This window comes from Gouania willdenowi, chromosome 8 (genome assembly GCF_900634775.1).
Source record: "Gouania willdenowi chromosome 8, fGouWil2.1, whole genome shotgun sequence".
Taxonomy (NCBI): Eukaryota; Metazoa; Chordata; class Actinopteri; order Blenniiformes; family Gobiesocidae; genus Gouania; species Gouania willdenowi.
Genome location: NC_041051.1, coordinates 29,314,752 through 29,340,686, shown reverse-complemented (window position 1 = coordinate 29,340,686; position 25,935 = coordinate 29,314,752). Strand labels below are relative to the sequence as shown.

Here is a 25,935-nt window from a genome sequence, read left to right as displayed (position 1 = left end):
AATCTCGTTCTACTCCCGCCCGCCACGAACTAACGCGAGAGTGGGGACACAACAAAAGGAAACGTCACAATCACATACATCAACCCAGGGCGGCAAACACACACGGGAAACACCAAACGTGGCAACCCAGACATGGCAACACAGAACACCACCAAGGCTGGATTCACCGGCATCACAATATTTTAACTTGAGCAACATAGCAAATGCCCAGCCACTAAAAATAGATTTTCAGCCCATTTGTGGGTCTAAACGTGTAAAATAATCATTCATGTGGCTTTAAAGGAGAAAGGGCAGAAATCAAGGCTGTCGTAACTTTCATTTTTAAAAATTAGATGTTTTTTTCCTAATTTATTTACATTGTTGAACTATATGATCATTCAACTATAGAAGCATTTGCTCATTATATAATATTATATAATATTATAGACACACTTTAAGTACACACTTAGAGAGGAGAACAAACTGGGAATGTGTGAGGGTCACATTTCGCCTCCTGAGGCCCTGAAGACGACAGCTGAACCTGTCAGTGTAACACGCCCTGGTGGGTCACCCTTCACTACAACTAGGCCCTTGTTGGTTTTTGCCTTTTTTTTTATCTCTTCTTCCTCCCCATCGTTGTTATCCCATTTCTCATCTAAATAAGGGGCGCCGCCCTTGCGGCAAACCACAGTTCTCCCGCTCCTGTGCTCCCATGTTATGATTGTCTTCATGTTTTCTTGGACGGGATGAAACTGAAGTGTAATTTTGTTGCTCTGTGACGTGCAATGACGAATAAACTCAACTCTAACTCTATGGACCCAAAACAATAGGACCACCTGCATCATTATGGGCTTCAAACAAGAATCCACAGACCACAGGTTGTTTTATACCAATTACATGATACCTTTATTTCCATTTATATTCATCAAGTCGACAATTTACATCTCAGCCCAGTCCGACTTCCTGTGGACTTCCTCATGGACTGTGTGTCGGCCGCAGAGGGAGGAAGGGGAATGACGGGAAGACCGAGGGACACCAAAGGTCCTAAACAGAGGGAGCCGGGGGGAGTCAACACATCATCACTCTTCGTTCTTCATTGTAGTCATCATCGTCATCGGCGTTGTCGTTGTTGGGTCCAGTGCTGTTGTGCAGAAGGGAATGCTGGGAACTTAGAGGACTCAGTGCGGTGGACCTGAGGGTGGGATGACAGAAACATTTAGACCAGGTATCACCAACCTTTCTGAAACTAGGAGCTACTTTAAATCATCCAAAGAGCTACCAGTTTCATTACACTTCTTAGATATTACATTTTCATGAGTTCACTATATAATTAGAGGCTAACACAATGAAGGATGGCGAGCAGTAACTTCAAAATGTTTAAGTCTCAACGTACAAAACTACCGGCATATTTTTCTTAATTCATGCAATTGTTTCATTTTCATTACATTTAATAAGAAATCATCATGTCCTGATTTTAGCCACTAATCTATGGAGCGCCGACTGTAAAGTCGCGCATGCTAAAATAGCAACTTTTTGCAACATTTAGCAACAAACCACATTTAACTAACATGTCAGAATTTTTTTAATGTTAATTTTGACCAGATTTACAGCAATGTTTGTGAAATTTGCGATATTTTTTTTCTCATAAAAATAAAATGTCAATGTTAAATGTCAAATCTAAATGTTAAATATAAATATCTCGCAGTAAACTAAATATTTAACTAATATGCAAATTCACCGGAATGAGCTTTTATTTTCGTACTACTGGTGAATATGCATATTAGCTAAATATTAAGTTTCACCCATGACATTTAGATTTAACATTTAGATTCAACATTTAGATTTAACATTTAGCATTTAGATTTAACATTTAGATTCAGCATTGACATATTTTTACAAGAAAAGAAATGTCAAATTTTACATATATTGCTGTTTATCTGGTCAAAAGTAAAATAAAAAAATTCACACGTATAATTCACATATTGTTTTACTAACAATCTTGAAATGTTTATTTTCACTGATAAATTCTGATGAGACAGCAGTATTTAACTCCACAAAAACTCTGACCACATCTGTCATCTCTATCTATCTTTGTGTGTTTGAAGCCCGGCAACTAATTCAGATTTTAAACAGATTAAAGGTTAAATTTGTTGCAAAAAAAAAAAAATAACCCAAGCAGCTCAAACATTTGTTAAAACGATTGACAGAGTGAGATTCCACAGCACAACATGGAGCTTTTTCCAATAATTATTGGCCAAATTAAACATTGTCAAACCAAATTTGGACAGAAATTCACATTTTTTAAACCAATATTGTTGCTATTCCTGGAAACGGCCTCTTCTTTTATCATTATTATTATAATGGAATATATAGTGTGTTTTTGTAAAAGTGCTGATAAAAATAAGAGTTTCCTGTTGTTTTTGTCGCCCTCTAAAGGCAGTGAGAATAAAATGCATTAAACCGATGTTCTCTGTTTATTACAATAATCTTCATTTATTTTTAATCCAAACTCTAATGTGTATAAAACCACATGTGATTGGTGGAAAAATAGATAATACCATTAAGTCTGAATACCTCCTCACTCCCGCCGTTGTATTACGACAATGAGGTAATGATGCTCATGTTTCCTTTAAAATAAATAAATAAAAGTTATGCAGTTAAACTGATTTATTAATGAGAAAAATCCAAAGCTGTAAAGATATTTCAGTTATTTATTAATTTCTGTGTAAATTGAACTGAAAACGTTTAAGGTTTTATTTGTTTTTACGTCTTTGGTTTAAAGTGATGATGTTTGCAAACCATCTCAGTTGCTGCTTTAATGTTGTAATTATATTTTTCATATACATCTTTATATATATACACATACACACACGTACATTTTTTTTTTTTTTTTTTGATGAGCGGGTGTTGGCAGAAAACAGTCAAGAATGGCCAAAAAATGGGCAAATTAAGAGGAACCAGGTGGTATGTAATGGAAAATGACAGTGAAAAAGAGGTAAAATGTGGCAAACAATAGTTAAAAAAAGGTAAACTGTGCCACATTTTCCCTCTTTTTTTACTATTGTTTGCCACATTTTCCCTCTTTTTCACTATTGTTTGCCAAACAATGGTAAAAAAGAGGGAAAATGTGGCAAACAATAGTGAAAAAAAGGTAAACTGTGCCACATTTTCCCTCTTTTTTACTATTGTTTGCCACATTTTCCCTCTTTTTCACTATTGTTTGCCAAACAATAGTAAAAAAGAGGGAAAATGTGGCAAACAATAGTGAAAAAGAGGGAAAATGTAGGGAAAACGGAAACAAGTGGTATTTATTGGGCAAAAGTTAGCTTATTTGGATGAAAAGTGGCCAAAAAAGGAAACGTAAAGACAAAAATTGGATAAAAGGAAGTTGCAATATAGCTAAAGGAAGTAGGTTAAAAGAGGTTAAAAAATTACCCTGTTTTAAGGTTTTCTGGGGGAATAATAATTAATATTAAGACTTAATAACAGCTTCTAATGGTGTTTCTGATAATGTAATGGGCTGGTGTGGACACAAAATACCAGGGCTGAATTTTATCCCAGTCCACCCCTGCTCAGCACGTGAATGACTCAGCATATTATGTAACACCCTTACATTGGAGGATGGAGGGCGACTCCTCATGATGTCCCCTCAGCGGAGCTCTTCACACAAGCAGCAAACGCCTCCATCAGATCTTTGCAGCCGTCGGCTCCGTTCTCTGCCACGCTGCAAACACACACACACCGTCACATCCCCTCTTTATTCTGTGGGCTAAATATGAGCTTGTTTCATGTGCAAACAGGTTTAAACGTTGAAGAAAATCCAAACAGGAACTAACAGTGAAGTCAGCAGAAATAGGAGAGCAAAGAGTTCAGGCCTGCACTTTGTTTCAGGCTCTCATTCAGGAGCAGCCGAGGCTGCCACAGTGTGTTAGGGTGATGGGGCGAGAGTGTGGGGGTGGGGAAGGGAGGTGTGTTTGATCACAGCACAAGAATAAAGCCCAACAAGACACACATTCATTAATATAAACACAACTAGAGGCTTCGCTTATAGCAGAAAACGGCCATTTTTTTTTTTAACAGTAGAGCCCCAAAAATGTGTTTGTGTCTGATCTAAGGGCCACATTATCAACGTTCGTGTCAGCATTAATAATGACTAATCTAAGCATTAACAGGAAGAACAAAGACTTGTCTACATTTGTGAGGGTTGCTGTTATTTATGAACATTTTTTGCCAATTATGTGTATTTTTGCTGTCCTTTTGTGTATTTTTGCATGCTTTTTGCAGTCCCTGTGCATTTTTGTTATCTTTTAGTATAGTTTTCTGCAATTCTTTTATGCATTTCGTGCGTTTTTTTTGTTTGTTGTATTTTGTACATTTACTGACATGTTTCTCACACTTGCTGCTCCTTCTTTGGTGGCATGCGGGCCACATGTGGCCCTTGGTCTAAATGTGTACGGCCCACAAAAAAAAAAAAAAGAAAAGCAAATCACAAAATTACTCACAATACAGAAAGGACAGAAAAATTCACACGATGACACCACTACAAAAACCCACAGTACCAACACAAAATGAATGAAAAAACAGTGAAAACGATCAAACGTGAACAAAATGAATGCATGCCACACAAAAGGAAAACAAACACACAGAATGACAACAAAAACACAAAATGACAGAAAATTCACATAAGGTTTAAGAAATACATCAAAAACTGCCAAAACGCATCAAATGACTCTAAAAATTCCTTCCTGTATTAATGCTCAGATTGGTTTTTATTCTAAACGCTGATATGAATGTTGATAACGTGGGACAATTGGATCAGATATCATCACAATTTTGCCTCACTGTGATAAAAGTTACCCATTTCTTATGAATAATGTACATATAAAGGACTTCAGCTGCTGTCACATTACTGGGCTACGCTAACACTGGCTACGGCCGCTACGCTAACACTGGCTACGCTAACACCAACATTGGCCCATTTCTGCTGCTTTATCTCCTTATATTGTGGCCGGTTGGCTGTTAGTGACGTAAACCACAGCTGGCCACTAAAGATTATCTCTCTGCACTCAACGCTGAGCCACCAGTGTGTGTGTGTGTGTGTGTGTGTGTGTGCGTGTGTGTGTGTGTGTTTGATCCAGTGCTTATGGATTATTAGCATGCATTCATAAGTGCATTTCTGCTTATGCTAGGCTACAGTCAATGAATGCCTACGGCCACTAATGAGGCTGTACCAGAGATGGAACATACAATTTCTCACGCACACACACACACACACACACACACACACACACACACACACACACACACACACACACACACACACACACACACGCGTATATATGTATACACCCTGAGAAAAACCAAACAATGAAAAGGAGTCTGTAACGCAGGGATGTTAGACTCATGTTAGTTCACTGGCCATATACGAAGCAGTTTGATCTCTAATGGGCCACAGATTTTAATGCGGGAAAACTAGTAATTTCAACATTATTGTGCTTTAGTTTGCATTTCTACGTATACATGAAATACAAAATATGTAAGAAACTGACCATATCCAAGCAATAAGTGACAGATATCAGTCCCAACAGGATCTATACTTTCAATTTACTTAATTTTTTTCCACTTTCTATTTATTTAAGAGAAATGTTGTACAATGTTTTTTTATATTCAACAGTAAAAATAAAAAAAGCAACATTAAAAATGATTGCCGTCATGTGATATAAGCATGGCCGGCCTTCCCGCCAGGCAACCCAGGCGGCCGCCTAGGGCGCCAAATTGTACATTTTCCTCTCAATTAAATATTAATATTTAGTCCAGATGTGTGATGTTTTAAACAACATTAGAGATGTTAGTGTTTATTTACAATGGCCTGCTCTTTATTTGCTGCTTTATTTAGTTATTTGGGGGAGGGGGGGGGGGGGGGGGGGGGGGGGGGGGGGCAAAGTCCACTCTTGCCTTGGGCACTGAATGACCTAAAGCCGGCCCTGGATATAAGCACCAGGAAAACTGTGAGCCCCTGCAAATATTGTTCAGTTTTGTTTACACAGTAATTTATGTTTTTTCTGTAATGTTTTTGCTTTCTCTTGTGGGCCGGATTGGATAATCCAAAGGGCCGGATTTGGCCCCCAGGCCTCGAGTTTGACACATCTGCTGGATCTCATTTCAGATTCATCGGTGTTAAGTCGATGCTGCAAAATTGTGTGCGTGTTTGTCGGATTAGAGCATCACTCGTTTGTCACGCACACACCAGATAGAAAGAAAGAGAAACACTGGCGTCACCATCGCAGCATCACATACACGCAACTTGGCCAGAGGTCACGCCACGGGGTCACGGAGCAGAGCCGCGTTGTCAGGGCAACCAGGAAGCCTGCTCTGAGACCCGCTTTGATCCAATAAATACACTCACGCCACAAACAGGAGCAAAAGAAAAGCTGCAACGATAGCGTCCACGCCTTTTTGTCCTCAGACACAATCAGGAAATGAATTGTGAATTATTTAAGCAGTGACTCCCACTTCCTCCCCAGGGCTAAACATGCATCATCATCATCATCATCATCATGAAGCAAGGCTGGGATAAAGAGCCGGAAGAGGAGAAAAAAAATACAGATTATCACAATTTATATGATTGTGATGGTGTAAATATAAGTCATATTTACTTTATCATTCACGTGTACAGAATTTACCCCCACACAAACTCTCAATGGGGTTAAAATCTGTTTTTCTTTGGTAAGTATGAAATTTTATGAAAAGTAGTACCTTGATTTAACTTTATATTATCTTTTTGTCTTTGAATACTATTTTATTATTACTATTTTCGTATTTGTTATTATTCTATAAAGTATAATAAAATGAAAAAAATGCACCAACTTATCCTGATCCATAAATACTGGTTTATTTCTAAAATTATGAGTAAAATTTTGTATTAATATTTTTTTTTAATGTTCCCTTAAAGCTGAATTCCAGTGATGAAAAGCAGTACCATGATTTACCTTTATTATATCTTATTGTCATTCAATACTATTTACTATATTTGTTATTATTCTATAAAGTATAAATAAATAAAAAAAATACAAAATATAAATAAAATAAATTGCACTGACTTATCCTGATGCATAGACATTTCTAAAATTATAAAAGTTAACTTCTGTAAATATATAAAAAAGGTTTTTTTTAAAAAAAAAAAAAAAAAAAAAAGTTTATGTCCTTTAAACTGAATTCATGTGAATCTGTGCACCAATATAAGCCAACATGGAAATGAGACTCTGCATATACTCTTTTATGGACGTTTGTTTTGGTTTTTTTTTACTGTCAAGCACTTTACCTAAATGTAATTACACATACAACTAAGTAATAGGAATAATCTTTAACTATAAACACAAAACAATCAATTTTAAGCTGCTTTTAGGGACCACAAGACATGTTAATAGGAAACCGACCCATTAATTGACCTAAAAAATAAATGTATTAAAATTAAGTCTGGACATTTCAAGCTGTGCAAATGATGAAAATCTTTGGAGAATACGAGGTGTGAACAGATGAGATTTGTGTGTGTGATGTATTTTTACCAGTGAGGAAGTACGACATGTGACACTGACACAGCACTCAGCTTACACACTTCTGCATCATCACCAGATTCCTTAATGAATGCCAGCAAAGAATTCGTGTGTGTGTGTGTGTGTGTGTGTGTGTGTGTGTGTGTGTGTGTGTGTGTGTGTGTGTGTGGTGATAAGGGACAGAAGGAAAAGTCCCCTGAGTCTGTGTGTCAGACAAAACATGTTTAATGAAACCTATTAAAACATTTTATATCCCTGTGATTAGCAACTAAAATATTCCACTATTAGTCATAAGAATGTTTGAAGTAGAAATGGGAAACTTTTATCACAGTGGAAGCCAATAATGTCATTATTTAGAATAATGACCATTCAGGGGAGAACAAAGATATTTGTTGTTGTTTTATTGTGTTTTCTGAGTCATTTTATGTGCTTTTAAGTCACTTTTGTTGTCCTTTCAAAAGTATACAAACAAACAAAAATACACTTTTTGTGTATTTTTTGCATATTTTTTAGTCATATTTCTGTATTTTTGGTGTCGTTAAGTTATTTGTTTTAGTCGTTTTTTTTTTGTTATTTTGGATTTCCTTTGTGTATTTTTGTATATCTTTTAGTAATTTGTTTATTCTTTTGTTTAGTATATTTTTGATCATTTTGTGTACCTTTGTTGCATATTTTCTGATCAGTTTTGAGTATTTCTATTTTGTATATTTTTCTGTCATCTTGTGTATTTTTGTTGTTTTGTATATTTTTTTGTTAATTTCTGTGTCATTTTGGTGATTTTGTGTATTTTTGTTTCAATTTTCTGTATTATTGTTGTCGTTTTTTATATTTCCCATTAAGTTTTGTTTATTATTGTAATCATTATTTGCAAATGCATTGCTTTGTGTATTCTTCTGTCATTTTGAGTGTCTAATTTAGGGAGCACGTGGCCCCCGGGGCCACCAAGTTTAAAGCTTATAGAACATAATATATTTGAATCAATTTATGATTGTTTAGTAAATCTATGGTAGTTGATTTAAATCCTATATACGTTTTTGTTGTCATTTAAGTGAAAAGCATCTGATAGTCAATAGACAAAGAATTCACTTTGTCTATTGTTTTTATTATGGTTCATTATCTACATATGTGTAAAAAATGTAAAGTACACCTTATTTGCCTTTAATGCAACTTTCCCGACGTGTCCTTGACAAGCTAATATCCATTTCTGCAATGTTCACCATTAAAAGTTGGATTTTATGACACGATGAGGCAGAGAAATGCTACACAGATGATTATAATCCCAGTAACAGATAATCTGAAGCCAACATGGCCACCATCATACAACCCACGCTGTCTGCAGGTCCTTTAGAGAGGTGACACTGTCAAAGTGAACAGCTGTTAGGAGGCACAGTAAGGTGATCCATGTCACTGCATACTGCTGCACATACAGTCCTGACCGGACACTCGACCATACATGTTTCATCTATATATAAACACAGCAGGCTGCCCCGGGTGCTTGTGACTGAGGAACGTGCTGCTTTAACGTCCTTAGTCCAGGTTTGATCTGCTGGGAATTTACGTTCAAATATACATCGGCCTCGTTATGAAACAGCAACACGTGTTTTAAAGTAAATCTGGAGTTTACAGGTTTGAATGACAGTGAGTGTCAGTGTATAGGACGTAACCTTGGTCACAGACGACAAAGGACACTAAAGATATACTGTATGCTTGACTGTCCAGACTCAAAGGTGTTGGTTATTTAAAGCTTTTTGAAGGAAGCTATGGGCAGATTTTACCTGACGACAGTTTAGCAAACAGAAGAACAAGTCAAATGTTATGCAATATAATCTTGTGTTTCTCTTCTGCACATATGACAAAAAAAACTAGTTGAATTAATAAATCCTTAATAATCGAGTTGAATAACCAGTAATGACATCTAATTTGGACAATCAGAAGCTTGAGTAGTCTGAGCATGGTAAGACTTTATTTTATTAATAATAAGATGGAAAAACTCTAAAATCCACAAACCTTTTAATATTTAGATATAAAACCATGAATGTTCTGATTATTTTGTTAGCATAATATGAGGAGCTAAAAACACTAAAATATTACAGTAGCTCAAGGGACAAACTGCAGAATGATTGATTTTATTGAACAATTTCATCAACAGTTTAAGATGCAACTTTTTTCCTTTCAGAATTGCGGGTGTGACCTAAGCAAAGATGCAACTTATGTTTTTCTTTTTTTTTTGCTTGTAATCTGCTTTAAATATTTCTTTTAATTCATCTTTATGGTGTCATATAATGATATTATGTATGATGTCATTGCTATTTTCTCATTTTATGAATGAAAGCTGGAAATTAATCCTACATATGAGTCGCACTTTATGATATTTACATCCATTTGTGACAGTTGAATGGAAAACAGATGGAAAATGCAGAATGTGTTCTGAAAAGCAAAAAAAAAATCCCTCCCCCCAATATGACAGAAATGACTTACATGGATGTTTTGTGAAAATATATTACATTTCAAATCAAATTTTTTTTTTTTACTGATTGTATGGCATGTAGCTATTACCATGGTATTTTACGGTATTTCTGGCTATCTAATTTTGTGTGATTTCACCGTAACCCTTCCAGCTTCCATAAGTTATCTGAAGCGTAAAAGTATAAAATTAACAACAGTTTACTCTATAAACTATATTTAGCATGTTTTATGTACGGGTTCAGGAAGTTTAATAGCGAGTAAACTCATAAAAATAGAGAAAAATTATGAAACAAAAGCAAAAAGGAACTGGGTGAACTCTAAAAACCTAAACACAATCTAGGAAATTTTAAAAGAAAAATCCCTAATTGAAAAAATCCCCAAAATTTGCCATTACTGATTTTTAATCCAAACCCACCAATCAGATTATGGTGCATAAAACCACAGCAAATTGCACCAAAATCTGAATATAAAGACGGTTACTCTAAATTCATGGGATTCCTTTAGAATCAAATCGAAAAAACAAAAAGTGGAATAGTGCAATGTCAAGCTTTTTGCAGGGTTGTGCCTGAACCAGTGCTGACAGAACAGTCGTCCATTATAATCTGGAAAGGTGCGTCTACTCACACATTTCTCTCTTCACCAGTGAAACTTGTTCCGCTAGTCGTCGAATAAAAACACACTTTCTGACGATAAGTGTCAGACATTGGTTTACATTGGGACAATAGGGAAGATATGGTTCATTGTTCCAGGAGCAGAAGATCAGAAGAACACCATAGATAAGTCACTTCATATCTCGTCATGATTATGTTCCAATTATGCTCCCAAATTCCTCTGATGAATCAACACCTCCACATCTTTTCAAAGGTCAGTGTTCTCGCCTCAGGAGAAGCTTAAGCTCTGAGTCTATGATGGATTGTTTGTATGTATGCAAAAGCATTAACATGGGGGTGTGTCCTACAGGAGCTTCAAAAGGTTGTCGTTACTTGTGCAAATGTAACATGTTCAGCCAACCTTCCACGCCCTTGCCCTCCTTATCCTACCTGGACCTACCGTCTTATCTAAAGGCCTCACACGCCCACAAGTCGCTTATCAACCCGCTCAGAAAATGTGTATAAAAGTCGTTGGAAATATCACAGTAGCCATGGTTACATGATGTTTTTTTAATTCGGAATTAAAGTGTTCTGCTTCGTGTTTACATGGAAATAGTTCCATAATTCCGAATTGAGGAATTTACATGGCACACAGGTTTATTCGTCTTTATCTAATTCTGCTTTAAGTCTGGGGGTTGAAGAGGGTTTTGATTGGACAGGGGGCGAATGTGACGTATTCACGTCTATCGGAAAAAACAAACCGCAAACCTTTTCTTTTCGGCGACTACGTAGAAGACCACATAATAAGAATTGTTTTCACTTTTATTTTGATTGTAGTTTTGAAGCAGCAGCTCGACAAAATCATATTGTTTCACTTTCGTCCGTGGAGCAGGAGAAGGAGATAGAAAACCGTACTTTGGTCAATCAAAGCCAACAGTTAGTGCAACAGCTGCTTTACCTCCTCTATACAGGGCGTTGAATGAAAAATGAACTTTATAATGAACTGCGCGTCATTAGTGAAGCTCTGTGTGTCCGTTGCTTCATGGCCCGATGAAGACCGTTCCGTTTGCCATTGTCCATGAGTCTGTAGTAAGTCTGTTTCCGTGTGAATGTCCGCACTTTTATGCTTCCGTCCATCCACTCTTTTCATTATATCCATGTCTTTAAAGGCTCTTATTAAATAAATAGTCTCGGCTCCCGTCTGGGCCGCCATCTTGGATTATATCGTCACCAGCGCGTCATCTCGAAAATTAGAGCATGCGCAGAATGACCAGAATAAACTTAAAGCGGAATTAAGTGTTAGTGGCATCTAATTTGAATTTTAAATTTAATTCGGAATTACATTTGCATTTGGAATTAAGTGTTTACAAGCTCAATTTAAAGAGGAATTCACTTTTATTCTGAATTAAAGAGGAATTAAGGCTCCCATGTAAACGTGGTCAGTGTCCCTTTGACTGAAACCTCATGGTGTCCATTCAAACACGTCCCGTCTTCTACTGTGAATAGTTACATGTGTGGAGGTGTTATGTAATCCCTGGTCACAGTAGAGCAACACTGACTGATGGCTACAGAAAAAAATGGGGACAAGTGGGTCGAGCCAGCGCGAGGCATTCTGGGTAATGGGTGAGCAGTTGTGACGTAAACAGATTCCCAGGCTTCAACCATGCATCAAACATCATCTCTGACCTCTGGATTAGCTCTTCGCCCTGGATTGGTTCAACCAAACTGTCAAATTCAATCAAGCTGTGATCATTTGAATTCATTCCAGCTTGGTGGGTTTGAGGAAGAGACCGTCCTCAATGTTTAATGACGCTGCGGCGTAAGCACAAATGTTGGATGCATTCTTTGCACAGCTGTTGGGAATTCTGTTTGATAACTGCAAACAAACACATCGGAAATGCTTCAGGGCAAGGCTGGTTTGTCTACTCAAAACTCTCCAAGAGTAAAGTGAGGGAAGAAGAGGGACTCGGGTTAAGGAATATTCAGGGGTAAGGAGTAAGGAAAAGTGATGGAAGGGTCAAAGGTGGATCATGCACTTTCCAAAAGTCCTGATCTAGGATCTGAGTGACCTTTCCATGCGTGTGTCATCACCTACCACTTATCCAGGTCGGCCTTGATGCTCGCACAAGCAGCAGGGACAGGTGCCTCGACGGGGGCAGCGGCGGTTTCAGAGTCCGACATGTTTACTGGTGCTGTGTTGTCAGGGATGCGTGTCCTGGTCCTGGTCCTGTCCTCTGAACGTGAGAAAGAGAGAGAGAGAGTGAGAGTGAGAGAGAAAAAGAGTGAGTAGAGATAAGAGGAGGGGAGGACCTCAGGAGGTGGGAGGAGGAGTACAACATGTGAGCGGGAGGCGCACGTGTGTGGAGGGGGGGGGGGCAGTGACCCTGGGTGATGAGCAGGATCAGAGGGCAAAGTAGGAAACCAGGGCAGTGCAGTGGGAACACTTGAGTTTGATTTCAAATGGTCACAACCAGGGTTATGGTCCATTACGTTGTTCAGTTACAATTACGTTTTCAATTAACCACGTTCAATTACAATTAAATGGTGGTGCTTTTCTTTAAATTCTGGAGTAAGAGTCAATAAAAGATTGATGATGATGAATTATAGTTTTACAATTACAGTTTTTACGATTGCAGTGACCAGCATTTTTTACAATTACATTAAATTACAATATTCTTTATCCTCAGAAAGCCAATTACAATTACGTTCTCAATTTCAAATTAATCACAACTAACCTTCATCTTGTGTTAGCGTTCTGTTAGCATCTCTTATGATAACGGGTCCTAAATCATCTGTAAAATACACTAAAAACAAAAATATATATATGTATATACTGTGTATATTGGTTACCTTGTTAGGCTTCCTAATCAATGAAAACACAGGTTTTAATATTTTTGCTGTGGGCGTCTCAGCGTTTTTTTGTCAGTACAGTATACCCCGAGATTTATATACATATATATTTTTAAATGGTAAAATGAGGGAAAGCTCGATATGATACATATTTAATTGTACATAGAACTGTAACCTCGTTTCCCAGTTTTGCGTCAAATTATAATTGACAATTTTGATAGAATTTTCATGGCAATTACAAAGTCAATTATCTGAACCAAATTACAATTTAATTACAATTACGACAGCAACAGAATTATAAAATTACAATTATGTCATAATTGTAGCAAATGATCAATTACGCTATGACAATTATAATTCACCTTAACCCTGGTGTAAAGGTTTAGGAACTTTAAAAATACGTGACAAAATGGCTTAAATTCCTACACTGATGTGTGGCTTTTCTTTTCTTTTCTCTTTCTGCTGAATGCTGCCATCTAGTGGCCGATGTGACACATCACAATGGCTGCCTTTCCTCTCAGTTGTTGCACATGCCTGCTGATCTGTACAAGTGGTCGTGCTCCCAGTGTTGAGGTCAAACTAAACGCGCTACAATAGTCAGTGTACTTACTCTGTGCTACCGGGTTTACAAGTCAAAACCTTTGGGCTGCACAAAGTCACACACACTTCTTCAAAGAACAAGCTCAAAGTCTCAAAGGTCATGGGTCAAGGTCAGTGGAGTTTCAAAGTTCAGACAAAGAATGTGTGAACAGTAAAGATAAAGCAGAAATAATTAATCATTATAAGCAACATGACGATTAAAATGTGGCCATTTTGGTTGTTTTCCCTCATTACAATATGAAACCTGTTACTCCACGTTAATAACGACATCTTTGCTCTCTGAAGTGTAAGACACGAGTTTATTCATCCGTGCAAGATTTTCTTTTATAGTGTTTGCTTGTACAAACAGGACTTTTTCTTGTAAACATTTTGTTATCGCTGGTTGTGTAATGCTACGCCACTGAGTGAAGGTGCCTCACATTTCTCTTGTTGTGCAACAGCGTGAGTAGCTGAAACTTGTTTTCCCTCAAAAGGTTTGATTTGGACCGTTTTAACTTTTTTTACCTTCTGAACCAATTTTTCTCAAATGGGGGTACGTGTACCCCTAGGGGTACGCAACGGCACGACAGGGGTATTTCAGCGTGAGAGAGAAAGAGAGAGAGAGGGGTCAGTCCTGGACCCACCCCAGTCGTGATATGACCAGCTGTAATACAAACTATAGAAATTAATCTATTCAGGAGCCACTGGAATCTGTGTTTTTCAACCTTGGGGTCGAGACCCCATGTGGGGTCGCCTGAAATTTCTGAAAAATTAGAATACATTTTTGAAATTACTTGATTTTTATTATTTTTTCAAATTGAAACAATGTTAAACAACTGTAATTCTATACTTTCACATTGTAAATCTAGTTTATATATATATATTTGACCTCAAACATGATCAAAAACTAATTCTAGAACCAGAAATTCTTGATATCAAAATGGGGTCACGATCCAAAAAAGGTTGGGAACCCCTGCACTAAATACACCTATTTACAAAATGTGTGTTGTCACTCATTCATTCCATCATTATGCTCTATAGTTGTGATGAAATAGTTTTCTAAGCAAAATGTTGTAGTCGGACAAAGGGCGAGCTAACAAGCCTCAGCTCCTCATACCAGAGTGTGTGACCTCTGACCCCTGCACCAGCTGCATGCTGGGTAAAGATCACCAAATGTGACAGAAGTCTATAAACCTGATTGTGGTGATTGAGTCGTCACCAGGCTCTACAGGGGTCTATATGATCACCCGTTCACTTCAGTCAGAAGCAGGTTGGTGGCCCCTGAGAAGAACTCCCATACAAACTATTCTTAAATGAGCTTTGGCTGCTCTCAAAGAAAGTTATGTATGAGTCAGCACTTCTGGAACCAAGATTCCATTTTGACTTTCGTGCCCTTTGTGACACGCCTACAATCTTAGACCCATTTTAAAACCATTAAAGCTTCAATATCTTTGGTTTTTTTAGGCTTTATTTCTAATGCAAAGATGTTTCAGTTTGACTAAAATGTTCTAATTATTCTAAAAAGATGTCTTAACCTCCTTCGAAGTTTGACCTTGAAATACCATTAAACTCCTACCATGTTTCAATATCTGCTCTTTTTATGTCAACATTTATATCTATCTATATTATCTATGTCGTAGAATCTACAAATTTAAACATTTTATGGATATTTTTTTACATTTTAGTGCTTCTAAAAAGTTTTTCTACATCATTTTATTTCAAAACTAATAAAAACGTATTCCATACTCTGTTTTTTCCTATACATCAGTATCTTATAATATTGTTATAATAATTATATTAATATTTTAATAGCTGGTTCAACCTCTTTTTTTTAAAAAAAATAAGCCATTTCAATTTTTTCCCCCAACACTTTAAAGTCCTGAAAACAATCCCAAAAGTGCCGTTTCTTGCTGTAGTCAGACGTTGCAAAAGCTTCAGTTAACATTAAATCACTCTAATGAATACTGGCAGTTGTTGAAAACCTGTTTCCCAAAGTTTCCTATTGGCTAAAATATTAATATTAGGTTTATTACATTTTAATCTGTGGTATGATTTAATTTCTACTCTTTTGGAATGGTGCATAGAGCAATTCTTTCAAAATCCTACAACTTTACCTTTAAAGAATAAGCTTCATTTCCAGCATGTACCAGTTCACTGGATTCAGAGTTCCTCCTTAAGTGTAACAAACTGTTGCATTATTAAATTAAAACTCTTTGAGGCCATGAATGCCGTGATCAGCAGCTTTGTGCACTTTCCTGAAATACCCCATCCTCCTCATTCATATTCTGCTCAGAAACATGCCTTTAAATTACATTAGCATTAAATGTCAAGGAAATTAACTCCCTGCATGGAAAAACCTCCCTCTGCACCTCCTGCACTAAAACAACTAGACGGAAAAAAGTTTGTGAAGGTGCAAAGAGCTCCCAGTGAGTCCACACACAGGAGGGAACACTGTGTACTTTAAGTCCAGTCAGGGGCTTCCTGAGCAGAAAAAGCAGCAAATGAGCTTGAGATCTATTGCTGTTAGTTAGTTCTTACCTATATCTGCTGATGGGACGCCTGTGTCCTGAGTGTGAGGCTGAGGAAAAGTGTGTGTGTGCAGGAATCAGCAGGGAAATGCCAAAGAAGGGGACTTACATGTGCCTGCAACTGCACTGCTGAATGTGATCCCTGTGAAAGGGGGGTGTGTACAGCTCTGGTTAATGGCCATGTGCATGCATGTGTGTGTGTGCATGTGTGCACGTGTGTGTATGTGAAAGACAAAGAGAGAGAGAGAGAGAGAGAGAGCAGGCTATGGGGGAGGGGAAGGAAAGGGAACAGAAAACCTGCAGAAGAAGATCTGAACAGATCCAAAACTAAGGGGACTAAAAAGAAGAATGTCCTGTTTGAGACCCCCCAGGGCTGACATTGAGCTCCATGCAGGGGAAGAACACACTCGCGCACGTGTGTGAACATTCACTGCATGTCGTTCAGGCTGCTGCACTGTGACAAGGTGGATACCTCAACACACAGAGCCGTCACGTATGAATGACTGGTGTTTGATCCAGTTTTTATTGCGGCCTCCTACTTTAAAACATATTATATCTATTCCTTGGTGTGCAAACATGACCCTCTGGCTGCACTCGGCATGTTTAAACATGCACACCACACAAAGCTGACACACAAAACCCCTTCCCCGATAGCATGCAGGCAGCAGTTTGGTATTTCAGCACTAAATGGTGTATGTCCTGTTTAAAAATGTGGTGATAAAAGCTAAAGTTGGTTTTCAAAGTCAGCCTGTAGGTCGCACATGGGTCGCTTGCTGCTGCGCATGTGCACGTTGACACATGTGTAGCTGGTCATGTGCTGCAGCTGCACTGTAAAAAAAAACCACACGTCACTTCAGCTGGAACAGCTACCAGTGGAAGTTCTGTTTAAAAGTCTACGACAGGAAGGAGAAGAAGGAGGAGAAGAAAGAGAAGGAGAAGGAGAACTTTTTGGAACATTTAGCAACAAAACACGTATAAAAAATCTATTTTGACCACATTTACAGCAATAATTGTGATTTTTTTTCTCATATAAATATGTCAATGTAAATATAAATGTGAAATATTAAATCTTAACTAAAAATGTTAAATCTAAATGTCACGGGTGAAACTAAATATTTAGCTAATATGCACATTTACAGGAATGAGCTTTCTATTTTGATACTTCCGGTGAATTTGCATCTTAGCTAAATATTTAGTTTCACCCGTGACATTTAGATTTAGATTTGATATTTAACATTTTGATTCAGATTTAAAATTGACATATTTTCAAGAGAAAAGAAATATCACAAATTTCACAAATATTGCTGTAAATCTGGTCAAAAGTTTAAAAAAAATGTCCACATATAGTATATACAGTATTTGGGTATTTTTCACATACTCAATCTTTGCATACTATCTGTGTTATCTCGTTTATTGATCAATTCCAGTTTCTTTCTCATATACAGGTTTTATTCTGACGGATTACTGACTTCACCACCTCTTTTGATTCATTTTTCACGTTGCATGCTACACGCTACATGCTAATTTAGTGCATTGGGCCTAGTTTGGCTCCTCCTTTGAGGACGTATTGCTTTGGAGTGACACATTAGAGGTAGTTATGGAGTAAAGTGTTGACCCTCTGAGAGCATTAAAAGCACAAACTGAAGGAATGAGGGCACACGGATTTCACTCATGGCAGATTTAAGGCAACAATGTTAGCTTAAACCCATTTACACATGCTTTATTTCAAATCAAACTCAACCAGGCTCACGGGTTGTGTTTTACAGTGCAGCAGACATACAGTACCTTAAAGCAATGCATCCTGGGAAATACTGTATATACTATACACAGGCAACCTGTTTTGGACCCTGAACATGCCCGTTCATGAAGGACACACACAGGGCTGCCATGTTTCAGAGCACAGCACAGAACAAGTGAAAAGTTAATGAGTCATGTCCATAAAACCAATAGTAGCAACTTCACTGCTTACGTTGATGATTTGCTAAAGTTATGTCTAGTAAAAAAAAAAAAAAAAAAATCTATTTATGTAAATTCAGTTTAGAAATGTGAGTTTGGATTTTATTTAGATAAAAAACTGAATCTAGTTTATTGCCCCTCAGTGAAACTATGTGTAGGTTAAAAAAAACCTGTTGATCTGTGGACATTAAAACCCATCCTGTGACGTATAGCCTACCGTAAAAGTTAAGAACTAGTTGAATAGGACTTGTGTCTAGCTGGTCTGTATTTTAGTTTACAAATGACAATATACAAACTGACAAAACAGCAGAGAAATACAGAAAATTACCTAGACAAACACACAAAAGACAGAAATAACAAAATAACTCCATAAACACAAAAAATTAAAACAAAAATACATACATTTTGCCCAAAACACACACAAAATTACCACAAAAACAAACATGAAAATGAACAAAAAAACACACAAAAAAATGAAATGAATCATTAAACATGGAAAATGACAAAGAAATACACAAAATTGTAGACAAAAAATACACAAATTGACAACAAAAGTACACAAAATCACTCCAGAACACAGAAAGCCATAATGAGTTTACACAAAACCACAACAATTATGAATAAAATGACTCAAAAAATACACAAAAAGACAAAAAAAAACACTTTTTCACATCTAACCCCATTGTTGTTTCCTGTGTTAATGCTCTGATTGGCCATTATTCTTAATACTAACATGAATGTATATAATGTGGCCCTCAGATCTGATATCACCCATCTCTGTACGACAACGCACTTCCAAAATCAGTTCAGTTTTACACTGAACATCAGTGTGTCACACAACGTTTGGTGTGCTGTCGTGTTTAAATGCATCCACTTTAATCTTAATTAAACGCACACGTCTACTGCATCCATTCAAAACCCTCGACCACCATGTTTCTCATTATAAACTGGTCCAAGCAAGTTCCTGATGATTAGTGCACACTCCACAAACTGCTGCATAACCAAAGCCTCGAGCCTGGAAAGTATAAAACAAGAGACAAAATGGATCCAGAAGAAGAAGAAGAAGAAAAAAGACAAACAGTAAAAGGAAAGATGGCTCGCAGAAGGACCGATAGAGGAAGAATCTGTGTGACAGGTGAGATCATCTACTTAATATACTGATGATAATACATGTGTCACCTTATTAGGACACACGTGCAGTTAAGGAACATCCCATAAACAAAACTTAAGCAGAACCAGCCTAGTCATCTACTGTACGTCACTGTAATCTTTAGTTTATATCTTTCGCTAACTTTTAACAACCCACAAGTAATTAACTCCTTCTGGGAATTATAAAAAATCCCAGACGTCCCAATGACATCTGATTGGATGGAATGTTGCATGTTCTCCAAACAGTTATTTATTAAAAGGAAAATGAGTTTTAGTTTTCAGGTATTTTCAGGGCTGGATGGTAAGGTTCTGATCAGATCTGGTCACCGTGGGAAACACAATGATGTGATTGTTGATCATGTGACTCTTGGATCAGATACAATCTTGTCAGCATTTAGTATTAATACAAGAAAGAACAAAGGGTTTCTTGTTGTTTAGTAGATCTTTGTGAGCGTTTTGTGTATTTTTGGAATCTTTTATTGTATCTTTGGGCTTTTTTGTATGTTTTTAGAGTATTTTGTGTATTTTTGTTGTTTTTACGCTTATTGAAGGGATTTTGTCCATATTTGTATTTGAACATTCAGATGGTCAGCGCAGTGCGGTGTGAACATTATCAAAGAATAAATCCATGCGGCCTTGGATCAACGGTTCAGGCTGATGTTTGTTTCCATAATGAAATGAGGAGATTGTTGGTTAACTTTGGGCCACAGTTTGATATTTGCAAAACTCATTCTCACCACTTACCATAATTTAACTGACCTGACTTAGTCAAGCTACGCAAGTGTAATGTTGCTTTAAATGTCTTCCAAGTAACATCCATCTTATTTCAAAGCAAATATCAGCTTGGAGCTTTCAGAGTTGGGTTTTAAACATCTGTACAGACCAGCAGGCATGACTCAGCGCTTCTGTTCACAGTGTTGTTCGTGGTCGCAGCAAGTGGCGCCATTCCTATCAACGACCTGCTGGACCGAGCCTCGCAGCAATCCGACAGAATGCATTCTCTCAGCACGATGCTCACCCACGAGCTGGTCAGTGTGTGTGTGTGTGTGTGCGTGTTATTGTGGGTTTGTGTTTTAAAGGCCGATTTAGTGTTACTGCCCCCTTCTGACGTATAGAGGAACACTAAAATAAATCACATTTTTAAACTGTATTTCATTCAACAGTTATTATGATGTCAGTGTGACCCCAAAAACTCTCCCTAAGTGCCATTCCTGCTGGTTTCACGGATTGAAAGTTGATGTCAAAACAATAGTGATGTTTATATCTGGTCTTGAACAGAAACACAGCCGAACAAGGCTGAAACCAGAGTGACGTCATGTCACGTGAAACACAAACAAAGCGGAACAAAAATGACGTCAAGCAAATCCCTGGCTGTGTTTGAAAGGTCAAACTAACGTACTACTCATACTAGATCTGACATCAACATGAGCACGTAGTGCGTTCACATTAGATAGTATGAAAAGATTGAGTACGTAACAAATACTCAGATGTATACTATATCTGGACATTTTTTAAGTAAGCACGGTGGTCACACTCGTGAAACTCAACCCATGATGCATTGCGAGCTGAATGTAAAATGATCCTAGGACGAGTGGGCGTGCACTGTAACTGTTCCCACTCAACGTTCTTGAAGCCAAAATACAGCGCTTCGGGGTGCTTCCATGTTGAAATGTTGGAGCCAGTGTCTGCGCAGTAGGGTCCGGTGGGAGGAGCCCTGGCGAGACGCCCCGCCCATTTAGCGTACTGCCCTGATGACTTACGCAGCTCAGTTATGCCAAGAACTTAAGTATCCTTTGCACTGGAAATTCTACCAATGGCTTGTTCAGAATATAGAGGTTAGTACAAAATCATGATATATTTCAACTCAAATATCTAAACGTACTTTATTTAAAAATGAAGAAAGTTACGCGTCTTGGCTTTCCTTCACGACGTAACTGCTATTCCCAAATAGAGCTACACAAGACCCGCGGCTGTCAATCATCGTCATATATGATGTAAAGTCCCGTTTTTCAACCACAAATAACTTATTTAAAACAAACTTCACAGAAAAATGAGCACTTGAACACAATGTATGGGGATAATAACTAATGAGCACAGCAGAGTTTAGGTTTGGAAAAAAATTATGTGATGAGTATTTTAACTTTACAGTTTGACCCACATCCCATTTGTTATCATTGAGGAGGCAGGGTTTATGACCTATACTCTAGCTCTAAAAATAAAAGCTTCACTCCACCAGGAAGCTTGTCCCGTCCATTCTTTTTACAGTCTATGCCTGGGACCAGCTTCAAGCTGAAAGTCAAACGTCCCTTTTTCAAAATCTTCTTGTCTTTCATTGGTTTTTTTAATGCTTTTGTAAATAGGGCTCTTGTTTTGAAGTTAACTGGAAGTTTAGTCAGTAGCACAATGGAGGGTTTCTGAAGATCTCCGAATTGTCGGCATGAAATGTGTTTCCGTGAGTTTTATGGATCAAATGAGCACATGTTGATATTCTACTTGGTCACTTTCTGACGTAAAACGTTTTCAGAACTTTCAAAGGTGGAGAATCATCGGAGATATTTAGCCTCAGTCTGCTTCAGGTTTTTGTATATTTCAGTGGGAACGATCATCATACTAATAGTATATACTTATTAGTACAGTGTGCTATTTCCAACACAGCCTGTGTCTTCCTTTGTCTGGCAAAGAATCACAAAAAAAAAAAAAAAAAAAAAAAAATCACAGAAAGAATGAAGTAAAAACACTTTTTCACTTTGGTGCCGCCTTGGCCTTCAACAGGACTCCAAATCCCACAATGCAAAGCGTAACGGTGTTTTGAAGTTCAAGTCACATGAGCATTTCTCAATAGACCCATTGGTTATGATGGAGTGAATAAACTTGGGAGCCTAATTGAGCAGAGTTTAAAATTTGTGAGTAACTTAACCCTGTTTTTCAAAAGAAATACCTTTGATATATTGATCTATAAGGCCTATGCTGTGTCTTTATTAATTAGTTATCATCCCCAGTAGCTTTAAATTCACTCGTTTTCATGGCACAACCACACAATCTCTCAACTTTAACATTGCTGTCAGTTTTCATTTATTTTTAAAATTTAAGGATCTTCAATTAAATTTAAATTGTTTGCTTTTGAGTGTGTTGTGTTTGTACTTGAGTATTGTGAATGTAACAGAGATTTTTCTTTATTTCCCTCCTAGGGCTCCCATTTTCCTCCAATAGGCAAAGTGATGATGCCCCGCCCAGGGTCGTGTCACACCTCTTCCCTACAGACACCCAACGACAAGGCTCAGGCTCTTCAAATATCTGTGAGGATTTTTTTTTGCTTCATCTTTTTCAGGCTTGTGTGTGTGTGTGTGTGTGTGTGTGTGTGTGTTTTCAAAAAGCTTCATGAAGGTTTGTGTCAGAAGAGCGTTCCGTCACTGTCTGTCGTGGACACATGTTAGCGACAGAGGTGAAAGTAATGGATTACAAACTCTCATGTTACTGTGTTTCAGTTGCTTTTATGGGTACTTAAGTGTACTTGTACTTAAAGCTGCAGTATGTAGAATCCTCCCTCTGTTCCGTTTTGAAACCGAAACTTAACCTCCCTTACCGGCATCTTTGTCAATGCTCTTAGCGACTTTTTTCTCAACAGAGACTACTGGCAAATGTATGGACTTTATCTTGTGCTATTGGGGAGTTTTCTGGTGTTTTAGAGACAAGAAAACTTGGATTACTCTATGGTTGCTGTCCTGAACAGTGGCTGCTGCCATTAGCTCGTCCCCGCCAGAGAGCACATGCATTCGGCTGTGATTCCACTGCCGCTCTGAGTGGACCGACAACCAACACTCCACATCCAGACTGTAAAATAACTTGCATCTATTCTCTCCAACTTAAATAAGCTTCCCTTAGGTTTACACGTGATTTATCCAGTCTGTTCTCACTCTCTCTCTGACACCAGTGTGTGGGGCGCAAAAAGACGCAAAATGGTCCGTTCCACACAAATATGTTTGAGACTTTAAACTGTTGCCTCTTCACATCTGTCTTTTTCCTCTTGCTTTGCCGTGTAACCGCTGTGCCTAATGCCGATATGGGGATTTTTGCTGGAACTTATGCCATTACACTTTGGTACGTGAACACCCTTGACTTTAGTCGGACAACCAATAGTAATAGCCAAACAGCCCATACAGCACACGTGTTTGTAGAAAAATCTCTGATTGGCTGAAATCCATCGTCACACTCCTGGATTTCGAAATGTCTTTTACAGAACCAGGAGAAAAGATTTACTGTCCACTCAGAACACTTTAAATTATAATATGCTCAAAAATGATCATGGATTTTTGACAAACTATGCCAAAAAAAAACTTACATACTGCAGCTTTAAATACGTTTTAAAAGAAGGTAATTTGTTATATTTCTATACTCTGAGTAATTTTTTTTTTTCTAAATGATTAAGGGACATTGTGGAACCACAAAAAAAATGAAATGACCAGACAACAATCAAATGCATCACATCATTGCCGACCAATCAGATGAAACGTAAATAACTGCAACAAAACAGCATTGAATGGAGGTTATTTTCTATTATTTAGCTATACTTAGAGCCAAGTCTTTTTCTCTTTTTTTCTTTTAACATTTTTTTATTGAATTCATTGGTGTTATTTTATTTAAAAGAATTGTACATTTTGACAAACCTTTTATTTTATACAGATGCCTTTGTGGAAAATAAATGAATTTCCAATTGTGCAAGATTTTGTCTTCTTCCGTTAATACATTCGACGTTTACTTTATGCAAGGGAACCGCGGCAAGATTTATTACCCAAAATTGAGCTACTTTTTACTTGTACTTGAGTACAATTTCAATCCAGTAACAGTACTTCTACTTGAGTAGGACGTATCATTACCCTTTACACCTCTGGTTAGCACTATAGCAGTAATGGCCAGTGTTTCTCCTACAGGAGGCCGACCTACTGTCTCTGGCTCGCTCGCTGCTGCAGGCCTGGTCCGACCCTCTAATGGTCCTCTCCTCCTCTGTCTCCACGCTGCCCCACCCGGCCCAGAGCCGCATTTCCAACAAGCTCCAACAGCTCCAAGAACACTCCCAGAGTTTGGGAGACGGGCTGGAGATGCTGTCCGGCAAGGTGCCACAGTTTGACATGAAACACATTAGCAACTAATGTTTCACGTGTATCTAAGTATCAACAGAACGGTTCTGCTTCCCTCTCAGATGGGTCCAACGGCTCAGACCATCTCTCTCCTGCCCTACAGAGGAGGCAACGACTTGGGTCAAGACAGGATTTCCAAGTTGGTCAACTTTAATTTCCTGCTGTCCTGCCTCCGCCGGGACTCACACAAGATTGACAGTTTCTTGAAAGTCCTCCGATGCCGAGCTGCTAAAATGCAACCTGAGATATGCTGAGTCACTCTTGACTGCTTCTCTTCTGCTAGCACTGTTAGATTAGAGCTTAACCACCGAGGCACGACAATGTTTGAGGAGGATTTACCTTTGCATTTAGAATAGTGTAAAACATAACCTCAGAGCAGCGATAGGACAACTCTCTACCCCATTACAAGGAATGAAGAAAGATACGACCAATGTTTGGGGATTTAAGTCAGACGTGGGAACCTAGGGGGGACATGAGAACCTTTTGGCTAAGTCTGTGCAGCCCCCAAAACAAATCCCCTAAAAATTGTTATTCAAAAAGTTGGACACAAAATAACTCCAATAACGCACAAAATGAGAAAACTGCACAAATCGTCACCAAAGTAAAAAATACACACAAAACCAACAAAAATGCAGAAATTTATTCCAAAAGCGCACAAATCGACAACAGAAATTCAGAAAAATACACAAAAAGCGTAAAAAAAACTCCACAAAAATAACAAAAAACGGTCTAAATCACAACAAAAATGACAAAAATATACACAAAATGACTCCAAAAACATGTAAAAATACTAAAAACTCACAAAATATAAACCAAATCACACAAAAAGGCAACAAAGACCAAACCATATGTTCTTTCTTGTATTAAAACTGCAGATCATAATCATCCTGCTCATCATGTCTTTAAATCAGCTTGTTGAAGTAATTTCTACGATATTGCATATAACCATCTTCCTGATTAGTGACGTGTTGCACTTTAGATATTAACTGATTGTACTTTCAGCTCCTCCCTTTAATTTGAAGCTATGTTTATTATCATTAAAAATCTATTGCACTGAAAAATGTTGAAAATGTGTTTTCTTCCAATTTGAACGTTTGTTTTTGTCAACTATCTATCTATCATAGACTAACATATAGGCTACTAAGAATGG

At 37.7% G+C, this 25,935-nt stretch overlaps 1 protein-coding gene and 1 long non-coding RNA gene across 3 annotated transcripts; one reads left to right on the top strand and one right to left on the bottom strand.

Annotated features, from left to right (window-relative positions):
- Positions 1-858: 858 nt before the first annotated feature.
- LOC114468106 (uncharacterized) lies at positions 859-16,774 on the bottom strand. 2 transcript variants are annotated; one of them, XR_003674616.1, is made up of 4 exons: positions 16,655-16,774; positions 12,684-12,822; positions 3,593-3,703; positions 859-1,171 (listed from the first exon to the last, which is right to left on the bottom strand). It is a non-coding gene; the product is annotated as an uncharacterized LOC114468106 (long non-coding RNA). The 2 variants fall into 2 exon arrangements; XR_003674615.1 differs by having other exon boundaries at positions 16,556-16,709.
- Positions 16,775-19,568: 2,794 nt separating this feature from the next.
- On the top strand, positions 19,569-25,451 carry prl (prolactin). Its single transcript, XM_028454807.1, has 5 exons — positions 19,569-19,636; positions 20,566-20,678; positions 22,839-22,946; positions 24,579-24,761; positions 24,848-25,451. The coding sequence occupies exons 1-5, from the start codon at positions 19,594-19,596 to the stop codon at positions 25,037-25,039; spliced, it is 639 nt and encodes a 212-aa protein (XP_028310608.1). The 5' UTR covers positions 19,569-19,593; the 3' UTR covers positions 25,040-25,451.
- Positions 25,452-25,935: the final 484 nt, after the last annotated feature.